Consider the following 14,619-nt stretch of genomic DNA (forward strand, 5'->3'; position numbering starts at 1 on the left):
AAGATAAAAGCTAAAATGATAAAGCTTCCATAAGAAAACAGAGAACATCTTTGCTACTTCAGGGTAGGTAAAGGTTTCTTAGGACAAAGAATGCAAAAACTATAAAAGAGAACTTGATAAATTAGACATCCTTAAAATTAAAACTTCTGTTCATCAAAAGATACAATTAAAAAATGAACAGCTAAGTCAGAGAGTGGAAGAAAATTTCAGAGAATATATAACTGACAAAGGGCATTATATTTGGAATATGCAAAGAACTTCTAAAAACTCGACCAAAAAAAAAGGGAGGGGGGCAAAAATCTGAGTGGACAGTTCACAAAAACAAATATATGCATGATCAATAAGCAGGTGGAAAAAGTGATATCACTAATAATGAGGGAAATGCAGAATAAAACCACAATGAAATACAACCACCTGAGTGGCAAGGATATGAAGCAACCAGAATTCTCATACCTTGTAGGCAGAGTGTAAAATCGTATATCCACTTGGGAAATTTATCTGTCAGTTTCTTATAAAACTAAACATATACCTAGCCTACTACCTGATGATTCTACCCCTAGAAATTTACCTAAGAGAAATAAAAGCATATGTTCACACAAAGACTTGTATTTGACTGTTCACAGCAGCTTTATTCATAATAATCAAAATCTGGAAATCATTACATGCCCCTCAAAGGAGAACGGACAAACAGTGGTATATTAACAAAAGGAATATTACTGGACAATAAAGGGACATGAATGAATGTCAGAAAACATTATGCTGAATGAAAGAAGTCCTACACGAAAGAGTACACATTCTATGATTTCATTTATGTGACACTCTAGAACCTGCTAAATTAATTTCTGATTAAAAAAATCAGAAATCAGCAGTTGCTTTTGGAAGAAGGGACAAGAAATGACTGGGAAAGTATTCCCTATCAAAATAACACTACCATTCTTCACAGAGCTAGAACAAACAATCCTAAAATTCGTATGGAACCAGAAAAGACCCCGAATAGCCAAAGCAATCTTGAAAAAGAAAACCAAAGCTGGAGGCATCACAATTCCAGACTTTGAGCTGTATTATAAACAAACCTGTAATAATCATCAGAACAGAATGGAACTAGGACAATAACAGACACATAGATCAATGGAACAGAATAGAGAACCCAGAAAGGGACCCACAAATGTATGACCAACTAATCTTTGACAAAGCAAGAAAGAATATCCAATGGAATAAAGACAGTCTCTTCAGCAAGTGGTGCTGGGAAAACTGAACAGCGACATGCAGAGAAATGAACCTGGACCACTTTCTTACACCATACACAAAAATAAACTGAAAATGGATGAAAGACCTCAATGTAAGACAGAAAGCCATCAAAATCCTCGAGGAGAAAGCAGGCAAAAACCTCTTGGATCCTGGCCGCAGCAACTTCTTACTCAACACGTCTCCAGAGGCAAGGGAAACAAAAGCAAAAACATATTGGGACCTCGTCAAAATAAAAAACTTCTGCATAGCAAAGGAAACAATCAGCAAAACTAAAAGGCAACCAACAGAATAGGAGAAGATATTTGTAAACGACATATCAGATAAAGAGATAGTATACAAAATCTGAAAAGAACTTATCACACTCAACACCCAAAAAAACAAATAATCCAGTGAAGAAATGGACAAAAGACTCAAATAGACACTTCACCAAAGAAGACATCCAGATGGCCAACCGACAGGAAAAAATGCTCCACATCACTCATCATCAGGGAAATACAAATCGAAACCACAATGAGATACCACCTCACACCTGTCAGAATGGCTAACATGAACAACTCAGGCAACAACAGATGTTGGCGAGGATGCAGAGAAAGAGGATCTCTTTTGTACTGCTGGTGGGAACGCAAGCGAGAGTGGTGCAGCCACTCTCGAAAACAGTATGGAGGTTCCTGAAAAAATTAAAAAAACAGAACTACCCCATGACTCAACAATTGCACTACTAGGCATTTATCCACGGGATACAGGTGTGCTGTTTTGAAGGGACATATGCACCCCTATGTTTGTAGCAGCACTATCCACAATAGCCGAAGTATGGAAAGAGCCCAAATGTCCATCGATGAATGAATGGATAAAGAAGATGTGGTACACACATACACACACACACACACACACACACACACACACACACACACACACACAATGGAGTATACTCAGCAATCAAAAAGAATGAAATCTTGCCATTTGCAACTACATGGATGGAACTGGAGGGTATTATGCTAAGCGAAATTAGTCAGAGACAGACAAATATCATATGACTTCACTCATATGAGGACTTTAAGAGACAAAACAGATGAACATAAGAGAAGGGAAACAAAAATAATATAAAAACAGGGAGGGGACAAAACATAAAAGATGCTTAAATATGGAGAACAGGGTTGGGGGGGGATGGGCTAAATGGGTAAGGGACATTAAGGTATCTACTCCTGAAATCATTGTTGCACTATATGTTAACTAATTTGGATATAGATTTAAAAAAATAAAATTAAAAAAAAAGAAATACAAAATCTGTAAAATTGAAAATTAAAAAAAAAATGGATGAAAGAACTAAATGTAAGACAGAAGGCATCAAAATCCTAGAGGAGAAGACAGGCAGCCAATCTCTTTGACCTCAACTGCAGCAATTTTTTATTAGACATGTCTCAGGAGGCAAGGGAAACAAAAGCAAAAATGAACTATTGGGACCTCACGAAGATAAAGAGCTTCTACACAGCGAAGGAAACAATCAGCAAAACTAAAAGGCAACTGACAGAATGGGAGAAGATATTTCCAAATGACATATCAGATAAAGGGTTTGTACCCAAAAACTATAAAGAACTTACCACACTCAACACCCAAAAAACAAATAATCCAATGAAGAAATGGGAAAAAGACATGAAGAGACACTTTTCCAAAGAAGACATCTAGACGGCTAACAGACACATGAAAATATGCACAACATCACTCATCATCAGGGAAATACAAATCAAAACCACAATCAGATACCACCTCACGCCTGTCAGAATGGCTAAAATTAACAACTCAGGAAACAACAGATGTTGACAAGGACACGGAGAAAGAGGATCTCTTTGGCACTACTGGTGGGAAGGCAAACTGGTGCAGCCAATCTGGAAAACAGTATGGAGATTCCTCAAAAAATTAAAAATAGAACTACCTTGTGACCCAGCAACTTCACTACTAGGTATTTATCTAAAGGACACAAAAATGCTGATTCGAAAGGGTACATGCACCCCAATGTTTATAGCAGCACTATCGACAAAAGCCAAATTTTGGAAAGAGCCCAAATGTCCATCAACTGACAAACGGATAAAGATGTGGTGCATATATACAATGAAATATTACTCAGCAATCAAAAATAATGAAATCTTGCCATTTGCCACAATGTGGATGGAACTACAGTGCATTATATTATGCTAAGTGAAATAAGTCAGTCAGAGAAAGACAAATATCCTAAGAGTTCAGTCATACATGGAATTTAGAAAAACAACAGATAAACATAGGAGAAGGGAAGGAAAAATAAGAAAAACCAGAGAGAGAGACAAACCATAAGAGACTCTTAAATACAGAGAACAAACTGAGGGGTTGTTGGAGAGATAGATATTGGTTGGGGGTTCGGCCAAATGGGAGATGGGCACTAAGGAGGGCACTTGTTGGGATGCACACTGGGTGTTGTACGTCTAAATTCCATTCCTGAAATCATTATTGCACTATATGTTAACTAACTTGGATTTACATTAAAAACGATAAAGAAAAGAAATGCCTGGGAAAGTGTATGAGGGAACCATTTGGCCTAATGGTAGCATTCGCTATACTTGATGGGGTCTGAATACACAGGCGCATACATGTGTCACAACTCATGGAACGGTGCACTTAAGACTTACGTATTTAACTGCATATACATATTATTACCAAAAAAATAAAAAACACAAATAATAACATTTACCTCTAATTAATGATATATATGTTCACGGATTTAAAGGTGAAGTTACTGATGACTACAAATTGCCCTGATATGCATCGAAAAAAAAAAGAGGACTGATGAATGGATAGAGGGATGGAAAGATATTGCTAAAACCTATTTAGCAGAATGTTAATTGTTGAATCTAGGTGGTGAGTGTTAATGTACAATACTCCCAGCTTCTCCTAGTGTTTAAAAATTTTTCATAATAAAATATTGGGGTAAAAATAAATCCAATCATTTAATTCTTCTGCCTAAAAACTTTCCCGCCGGTTACACTCAGTAATTACCAATGGCCTTTATTCAGACCTGGTTCTTACTTACTTGTCTGAAATTTCTGACATTGTTAGGCACTTCTCCCTTTGAAACCCTAAACTATTATAAGCTGTTTCCCTTCCTTTCTGCCTTCGCTTCCTCTTTATGCTCCCAAACTGCAGGTGTACCTCAGGGTTCAGAGGTAAGCCCTACTCTATACTTTTTCCCATGAAAAACTCAATTCTAGTATCGTAACTATCACCTCTACACAGTCAACTCTTCGAGTCTAGTGTCCCACTTCCAAAGGCCAACTTAGTATTTTAACTTGTATGTCTCATATCACCAAATTACTTCTTTACCCTCAAAACATAGAACTTGAATTCCATTTCCCAATTACTACCACGTAGCACATAACTACTAACCAGGGTCAATACACGGAAGTTAGTTTTGACACCTTCCCCAGTCTTAATCTCTAAAATAATCCAGCATCAATTCCTCCTGAATCCATTTCTTCTCTTTCATTCCACCATCACTACTACTCTTATAAGGATCCTTGGAAACTCAGTTTATTGTAAGGGCTTCTCCTGGTTGATGTCCCAGCCTCTGTCTCTCTCCAAAATTCTTCCTGCATGTTTCTAAAACATCTCTAATTATGTATCTATCTGCATAACTTCTATGATTCCCCATATTTAAAAGATACTAATCTATGCTAAGCAGAAAAAATTAAATAAGACGTGTTACTTGCTGTAGTAGCAGATTTCCAGATATGGACCCTTCCCAATGTACCAGGCCTCCTGGTGTCCGTGCTCTTCACAGTCCCCTCCAATGCTAAATCTGAGCTGGCCCTGTGACTCATTTTAACCAAAAGAATACCACAGAAGTAGCACTACACCAGTTCCAAGGCTATGGCTTAGGAAAGCCGAGAAATTTCCACTTTTGCACTCTTGGGAGCTCTGAGCCACCAAGTAGAAAATCTGCCCCTGTGTTGGAAAGACCACCTAGAGAGGAAAAAGCCCTGAGATAATATGGAGAGAGAGAGTCAGAAAAGGCCTAGACCTCTTGGAGTCCCAGGTGAGCCCAGCCTTCCAGGTGTCCCTGCCAAGGTGTCAGAAATATTAATGACACCATCATGGATGTTCAAGACCCAGTCACCATCTGACCACAGCTACAGGAATGGCTCTAAAGGAGACTAGCAGAACCGTCCATCTGAGACTCAGTCAACCCAAAGAGTTGTGAGAGGAATAGAAATTACTATTGTTGTAAGATACTAAGTTTTACAATTGCTTTTTTACACAGCAGTAGATAAATCAAAACACTTACCCTCAAGAAGCTAACTATATGATGGAGGAGGCATTCACGTTAACAAAAAGACCATCAGAGATATGGGTTAAGACAGAGGTACACACAGCGTGCTAGTGAGTACAGAGGAGGGTCATCTAAATTAAATGTTCACAATGTGTGAAGGGGAGGATGTGGGAAAGCTTTCTAGAGCAAATAATACAGGCTGAGTTTTAAGTGAGTTCATGTTGTAGTATGTATAAACCAGCATGGCTGTTGGGGTGCCTGGGTGCCTCAGTTGGTTAAGCGTCAGACTTTGGTTTAGGTCATGGTCTCACAGTTTGTGAGTTTGAGCACCACATAGGGCTTGCTGATGTCAGCTCAGAGTCCACTCCAGATCCTCTGTTTCCCTTTCTCTGCCCCTCCCCCGCTCGTGCTCTCTCTCAAAAATAAAGAAACATTAAAAAGCAGAAGAAGAAGAAGAAGAAGAAGAAGAAGAAGAAGAAGAAGAAGAAGAAGAAGGAGGAGGAGGAGGAGAGGAGAGGAGAGGAGGAGGAGGAGGAGGAGGAGGAAGAAGAAGAATGTACAGAACTTGGTCAAAGTCTATGAGACAAGAATTTAGGATGAGTCTCAGTGTTTCAGCTTAGGTGTGGTTGGAGGGGCACAGTGCTGCCACGTATGGAGAAATGGTAGAAGCGAGAGTGAACTGAATTCACATCCAGGTAGAAACGTTCAACTCAGATACTGGGACAGGAGGAAGGGATGGATGTGTGTGCCAATAGCTGGGAAACTGAAGGAAGTTTCACTTGATGGCCTCTATTTCTTCAGTGAAATAAAAAGCGAGATCATCTGCTAAGACGAAGGAGAGAAATGGGGGAGAGAGAAAGTTCAGAATGGGAGGTAAAAGTTTGGGACAGCTCTCAGAGGAAGAGGGAGCCCTGAAGATCCAGGTGGTGTTAGAAGTCATACATTTATTCAGACCCAAAACACTCCGTCATATGACTGTCTCCAGCAGCTCTCAGCAGCCCAGGGGTAAGATGACAGGCCAGGTGGCGGACCTGACCCAGGACTGGAGGACTACAGAAAAATGCAGGGGAAGAGAACGGAGAGGAACACTAAGGGAGTAATTCAAGCAGTGGACCACACGTCTAGGCTGGGTATGGAAAGACATGCATCCAGGGAGCTGAAAGACTGGTGGCAAAGGAGCGAGGTCACCAAAAGAGAAAGGGGACCTGAAGTGGTCCAAGTGTAGACTTACTGGGAACAAGTCGACTGCCGGGAGGACTGAAGGCTGTGGTTAAATACAGGATGTTGTGACAGCCTGGCTCACAGTTGCACACCCAAGAAACACTCACCAGATTGACTGATTACTAGGCAAGCTACCAGGGCTTCCATGCGTACCTGTTAAATAAACTACCATTTGGTGAGAGAATTCCAAAATGAATCTTCATGCACCCTATTAATTTCAATTTAGCACAGACTCTTGTGACATATCTAAAGAAATGCTTCCAACACTAAGTACCTTGATCTACTACTTACCTATCACTCTATCATGTGAATTCATTAGGCAAGCTCAGAACATCTTTTAAAAAAGAAGAATCGGGCTTAATATTGCAGCTTTCCTGCTATTTGTCCCAAGATACTTCTACGAGTTGATTGATGAAGCCCTTTAAAGCACAAGCTCACCATCTTTAATGGAGGAAGGGCTCTACTTGCTGCCATTCCCCATGAGTCACAGTTAAAGGCAGGAATCTTAAAAAGAAGTTCTGCCCTGGAACAACATGCACACTGAGCCCTCACCTTCCCCAAGCCAGCAATAATCTTGGAGGATATAAGCAGAGAATTAGGAAGTGTCCCACGAAAGCAAGACAACGTCCGTGACAAAGCAACCAAGTATCCAGGAGAAAAAAATCAAATAAACTGATTATCCGGTACTCTCTCTCAAAATAAATAAACTTTAAAAAATAAATAAATAAAATACATAGTGACTACCTCAAAAAGTACAAAGCACTTAGCAGATTTCTATTAAATTCACCTTCACATAACATCAGTGAAAAATTCTTTTTTTCATTTTTTTTTTAATATTTATTTATTTTTGAGAGAGAGAGAATATAAGCAGGGAAGGGACAGAGAGAGAGACACAGAATGTGAAGCAGACTCCAGACTCTGAGCTGTCAGCACAGAACCCAAGGCGGGGCTCGAACCCACAAACTGTGAGATCATGACCTGAGCCGAAGTCAGATGTTCAACCAACTGAGCCACCCAGGGGCCCCTAAAATTCTTTTTTGAAAAAATTATTTATTTTGAAAGAGAGAGAGAGAGAGAGAGAGAGAACAGGGGAGGGGTAGAGAAAGAGGGGAGAGAGAATCCCAATCAGGCTCCGCAGTGTCAGAGTGGAGCCAGACACGGGGCTTGAACTCATGAACCATGAGTTCATGACCTGAGCTGAAACCAAGAGTCAGATGCTGAACTGACTGAGCCACCCAGGCGCCCCAATGTGAAATTCTCTTAATTTGCTATCCAGTGATTCAACAAATACTTGTCAAATAATTACCAGTTATATAGCAATGAACTGAGTACTGGAAAAGAATATGAGAATGAATTTTTTTTAATTACCTATACACAGAGAGAATCTAGTATTTATCCTCAAGAGGCTTACAATGTAAGTGAGCAGCTGAGACATACACAGGTGGGAAAAAAATGTAGGGTGCAATATAAAAATAAGCACTAAATGGTCAGAATGCTGTATAGATGTTCTGAGGAGGGAGAAATCAGAAATTAGTTCAGGAAGAAGTGGATAAGGAAGATGTCACAAAGTAGGCAGAATTAAGTTGAAACTTGTAAGATAAAATGGCTAAGACACCTTACAAAAGAACCCCATTACTTCCCCCATTTTCAGAGCCAGAAATATGGGAATTACACCAGCTCCTCCCTGTCACCTCCCAGTGCTCCTGACAAATGCGTTCCCTTCTCTCCTCCCCGCTGGCGCCAGAATGACACAGGCTCTGACAGAGACATCTCCTAAGTGGCCCTGCAAGCTACTCCACCTGCTTTCCACCTGCCAAAGTCATTTATCTAAAATGCAAAGCTCATCCTTTGATACCTCTCCTCCCTTAAAATTTTTCAATATCTCTATCAGGGAAAAACCCAAACTCCTGAACACAACATAGGAATCTTTCGTGACCAGCTTCCCACTACTTCACTGGCCTCATTCCGCCCCAGCTAACAGCTCAGTGTGGCTCTCTCATCTGTAGGCCTCCTGCCTGCAAGGTCTTTGCCCTATTCTTTGCCCCATTAATTCCTCCTGGTATCTACCCCCACCCTATAACTCTACCTTTGAACATTTCAATCCAAAAGAAAAATCAAGAGAATAGTATAATAAACACGTGCCCTTCATCTAGCTTCATCAGTTGTTACCCTTACTTGCCACATTCGTTTTGTCTCTCTCGGAACCATCTGAAAGTTACAGACATCCTTACACCTAGCCCCTAAAACTCCAGCAAGTATCTCTTAAAAAACAAGAACAATCTTCTACATAAACATTCAACAGCATAACCCACAGTATCCCAAATATTTAATATCAACACACTATCTAATATGTAATCCAGGGGCGCCTGGGTGGCGCAGTCGGTTAAGCGTCCGACTTCAGCCAGGTCACGATCTCGCGGTCTGTGAGTTCGAGCCCCGCGTCAGGCTCTGGGCTGATGGCTCAGAGCCTGGAGCCTGTTTCCCTCCGATTCTGTGTCTCCCTCTCTCTCTGACCCTCCCCCGTTCATGCTCTGTCTCTCTCTGTCCCAAAAATAAATAAAGGTTGAAAAAAAAAATTTTAATATGTAATCCATATTCAAATTTTCCCATTTATTCCAAAACGTCTTTTACAGTTTATTTGTTTAATCCAGGATCAAACCAAGGATCATCCATTGCATTTGGTGTTCACGTTCCCCTTTATCTTTCGGGATTTATTTCTGGAATCGCTTTCTCCGGGAAGCCCTCTTTGCCTCCTCCTACCCAGTCCGGACCTCACACCACCACTATATGGTATCATTATACTATCATTTCCCTTATTAAACAATAAGCTCCTTGAGGACTTTTTTTTTTTTTAACGTTTTTTAATTTTTGAGAGAGAGAGCGCAAGCAGGGGAGGAGCAGAGAGAGAGGGAGACACAGAATCCGAAGCAGACTCCAGGCTCTGAGCTGTTAGCACAAAGCTCAATGCAGGGCTTGAACTCACTGACCGTGAGATCATGACCTGAGCGGAAGTTGACGGCTTAACGGACTGAGCCACCCAGGTGCCCCCCTTGAGGACTTTTTATTCTCTAGGCCCATATTGTCTGGCTCACAGAAGACACTCCATAAACACTGACTGACTGAACGAAAGAGCTACAAACAGGAAATATGACTGTTATGGACTGAAATGTGTCCCAAAATTCCTGTGTTGAAACTCTAACCAGCAGTGTGACTGTATTTGGAGAGAAGGCCTTTAAGGAAGTAACTGAAGTTAAATGAGGGCATAAGGATGGGGATCTAATCCGGGAGGACTGGTGTCCTTATAGGAAGAGGAAAGAAAGCAGGAGTGTGCACACCCAGAGGAGAAAGGCCACGTGAGGACAGAGCAAGCCAAGACGGCAGCTTCACCAGAAACCAACCCTGCTGGCATCTTAACCTTGGACTTCCAGCCTCTGGAACTGTGAGACGATACACTTCTGTGTTGCTGTTGTTGTTGCTCTTGTTTTTATTGCTCATCCTGATTCTAATTATTATCCTTTCTTTTTCTTTTTCTTTTTCTTTTATTTTTACATTTCTGTTAAGTCACCCAGTCTGTGGTACTCTGTTACGGCAGCCTGAGCAGACTAGCACAATGAGCAAAAGCTCTGTGCCCACAGTTACTATGGATGACGGGATGCGAAACAAAACCTCTATCACTGCCTGAACAAAGATACACACAGAAGACTTCTTCCTCCTGCTTCTGGAAAAGTGAACCCCACACGCCACAAAACAAATGACAGAAAGCACCATTCTGACATTCACAACACACGTAAAAACACCCAAATGGATCTTCAAGAGCACAAGCAGCAAACTGTTAGTATCAACCACTCCGGGGCTATCCAATCAGAAGGTAAAGAAAGCGGTCAGAAATATGTTAAGAGCGTAGAGTACACAGCAAAAGGAAATCTTTCACAGAGCCTAGAATATAATTACAGACTCCCCTTCCTAGCTTTTGCTAAGACGTCTGCTGCTGAGTTGCTCGCATCACATGTGTTTCACCTCCTCCCCCTTGCAGACCGTGAAGACGATGACAAAGGCCATGCTGTCAACAGGTAGTGGCAGCGGTTTGGATCACTAACAACACCAGGTATGGCGTTATGGTCCCAGCACACTCTTCATAACTGCTGGCACATGGATCAGCACGGACAACCGACCCAACTTGTAACCATCCATCATTCGAGTGTCAACAAAACAGACTGATCCTTAGGCTCTTTCCCAAATGTGCTTTTTCATGTTGACCTTTCACGGTTACCATCTTTCATGCTTGGAAAAATGATTCAACCGATGAGCTTGCTACTTTTCACTCACCAGCAAGCCAAGATTTTAGTGACAAATAAAAGCGCATTTTACAATTTAAATAAAATCATCAGTGTTCGCAGTTATTTTTATTTCAACATTAAGAAAGTTGGAAAACTGAAAATCCGACCAAATTCTACACCTACTTTGTTCTTACTACAATGCCCAGAAGAGAACATAGATCCACTAAATAATTCTCTCCAAACAGCTTACTTACGATGTTACTGTTTGAAATCTGTTTTAGTGAATAACATAATGAGAGTACTTCCATACCCTGAACTTCTGAAGAACCAGGTTCAAAACAAGCGAAGTGGTTGTTAGATGCATTTCAAAATCTTGATCATACTTAGGACCCAACAAGCAGCTGCTATTATTTTAAGGTATTATTGAATCTGAAATTTTTTTTTTTATTGAATCTAAAACAAGGTGCTGAAAACGCTGAAGTCATTACAGGATTTTATTTGTGCACTTGTTTTTCAAATAAGAATTAGACCGGGGCGCCTGGGTGGCGCAGTCAGTTAAGCGTCCGACTTCAGCCAGGTCATGATCTCGCGGTCCGTGAGTTCGAGCCCCGCGTCGGGCTCTGGGCTGATGGCTCAGAGCCTGGAGCCTGTTTCCGATTCTGTGTCTCCCTCTCTCTCTGCCCCTCCCCCGTTCATGCTCTGTCTCTCTCTGTCCCAAAAATAAATAAACGTTGAAAAAAAAATTTTTTTAAAAAACAAATAAGAATTAGACCAAAAGAAAAGGAAATAGGAACATAAACACAACTGGCTACTTATGCACAAATATATACATACGTGCAGGGTTCTACTCTAAACAGCATCATTTACCTTCTGCCCTTCTCACAGAGCTTCTCAATTTCAGCTTTCAGATCCTGCTCCTTCTGCAAAAACTCCTTCTTTTCTTTCTCTATCTTCTTTTTTGTTTCTTCTCGCTTTATTGTTACATCCTGGATAGCCTTCAATATCTCCTGAGTCCCCCATAATTACAGCCACACACAAATAAAGAAGGAAACAAATCAGTTCTTTTGGTCTGAAGGTTATTCTTAACTAACACAAATTAACACATTGACTTTAGTAAATTCAACTTGAACTGAAGGAATCTGGTTCATGAGTGGCTCAGAAAGCCAGTATTTAGATGTAAGAAAGTTACAATAAAGTAGATTTCAACTCAGTAGGACAAAGAATTTCTAACAATCCCTACTGTTCAAAAATGGAATTTACTGCCTTCTGAGGGAATAACCTCTCCATTACTCGTGTTTGGGTAAAGGCTGAATGAACACCTGAAAAGAATGCCTGTACATGTACACATACATACATACATACATGTATGTATACATTTGTAGTAAGAAATCAAATAATAAAAAAGTGATAGGTCACTCCCTGTCCACCCCAATTCCACCCATAAGCAACATGATGTTGGAGCAGGCTTTCACATCTCTCTCTGTTCTTACACAAACACATGTATACTTAAATATGTATTTCTTTGCTTTTGTGTTTTTTCCAAATGAGAGGATTTTATACATGTTATTTGCCATCCTTTTTTCCACTTGATGTAAACACAATGTCAATATAGATTTAACTTAAAAATAGCTGCATAAGACATAATATGTATATATCCAATTTATCCAACCATCTAAGAGTCCATTAAGTTGATTCCAGTTTTTTTGGTAACTACACACCATACTGCAATAAATACTCTATGTCTACGTTTTCATATAAAAACGTTTATTTCTGTAGAACAGACTTAATAATACGATCGCTAGGTCAAAGAACATTTAAGTTTTAACTGATAATTTTTTTTAATTAAAAAAAAATTTTTTAATGTTTATTTTTAAGAGAGAGAAACAGAGTGTGAAAACGGAAAGGCAGAGAGAGAGGGAGACACAGAATCCAAGCAGGCTCCAGGCTCAGACCTGTCAGCACAGAGCCCGACACGGGGCTCGAACCCACAAGCTACTGAGATCATGACCTGAGCTAAGTCGGGTGCCGAACCGACTGAGCCATCTAGGTGCCCCCTAACTGATGATTCTTAACAACTTTTCCAAAAAGGCTGTAACAATGCATACATCTACAAATGTCTGAAAAGAGTTCATTTTTCCTCACCCTGACAATTTATTTCATTTTTACCAATCTCTTGAGGGGAGAGAGAGGAATGGTATCTAATAATTTTAGGGAGCATTTTCCTAACTCCCATCCTTTACTGTTTTTAATGTCTGCTTCCTCCAACTCAAAGAAGCATTCAATGCAGAGACTATGTTTTCTTTACCATTAAATCTGCAGAGCTCAGATCAGGAACTCAGAAAATGCTGAGTGAATGAATGAATGAATGAATGAATACCAGTGAGGTTGGGCTTCTTTTCATATGTTTATTATCCACTTGCTTTTTCTCTTCTGTGAATTGCCATTTATAATTGCTGTAGGCAAAATAATAGCCCACCCCCCCCCCCCAAAATATGTCCACATGGTCATCTAATCAAATCTAACCTAATCCCTGGGACCTGCAAATATGCTACCTTCCATGGGAACAGACACTATGCAGGTGTGACTAAGGTAAAGACCTGGATATGGGGAGATAATCCTGGGTCATCTGGATACAGCCAACCTAATCATGCAGGTCTTTAAAAGTGGAAAACCCTTCCCAGGTGTGATCAGATGAATATGTGACTAGGGAAGAATGGTCAGAGATGGAAATCTGCTGACTTGGAGGATGGAGAATGGCGCCACAAGTCAAGGAACGCAAGCAGCCTCTAGAAGCTAGAAATGCAGAGAGAGGTACTCTCCCCAAGTCCCCAGAAAGGGATACAACCCTGCCAATACTTGGATTTTAGCCCAGTGACACCCAGGTTGGACTTCTGGCCTATAGTACTGTGAGGTAATAAATGTGGGTCATGTTCAGCTGCCAAATTCACGGTAATTTGTCACAGGAGCAATAGGAAGCTATACAATAACCTTTCCTGATTTTTCTCTAGATTATCTGACTTTTACCATGAATGTGTAAGAGTCTCAGAACACAGATATGGATATTAAACTGTTCATCAGGTGTGCCACAAACATTTTCCCAGTCTGACATTGATCTTCTGACTGGTTTTTGTATCATGTGCCCTATCAAAAGTTTTAAATTACATATAATACAGTTGGTTCATTTTCTTATGGCTTCTGGGTTTTCTGCCTGGCTTAAAATGACCTCTTGCAACTTGAGGTTTCATAAATATGCTCCTAAACTTTCTTCTAATTTATATTTTTTCCAGTTTTCACACATAGAGTTTTAATCTACCTAGAATTGTATGTTTTAATGTAACATAAGAGTCTAATCACGTGGTTTTCCAGGTAAACAGTCAACTGTGTCATCAAAATATGTTAAGTAAATAACTTTTTTCTCTGAACTAAAATACTAGTGGGAGCTTGAACAAGATGCCTTCAGAAATTCTTTTGATCCCTAAAATTCTAAGACAACCGTTAAAAGATAAATACTGCCCTTCTATTTCTATTAATTCAGAAACAAAATTAAAGTTTGATTAGGAAGTATAGCTTTACTTACTG

At 40.2% G+C, this 14,619-nt stretch overlaps 1 protein-coding gene across 4 annotated transcripts in view; it reads right to left on the reverse strand.

Moving 5' to 3' along the window:
* RNF214 (ring finger protein 214) overlaps nucleotides 1–14,619 on the reverse strand; it is a 48,236-nt gene that overhangs the window by 22,368 nt on the left and 11,249 nt on the right. For all 4 annotated transcript variants that reach the window (XM_086679033.1, XM_086679034.1, XM_086679035.1 and 1 more), the window contains one exon: nucleotides 11,908–12,047. In XM_086679033.1, coding sequence (XP_086535159.1) covers nucleotides 11,908–12,047 — 140 coding nt within the window. The remainder of the gene's footprint in view (nucleotides 1–11,907; nucleotides 12,048–14,619) is intronic.

The sequence above is a fragment of the Puma concolor genome, chromosome D1, assembly GCF_028749965.1.
Source record: "Puma concolor isolate L17-30 chromosome D1, mPumCon1.1.hap2, whole genome shotgun sequence".
NCBI classification, from domain to species: Eukaryota; Metazoa; Chordata; class Mammalia; order Carnivora; family Felidae; genus Puma; species Puma concolor.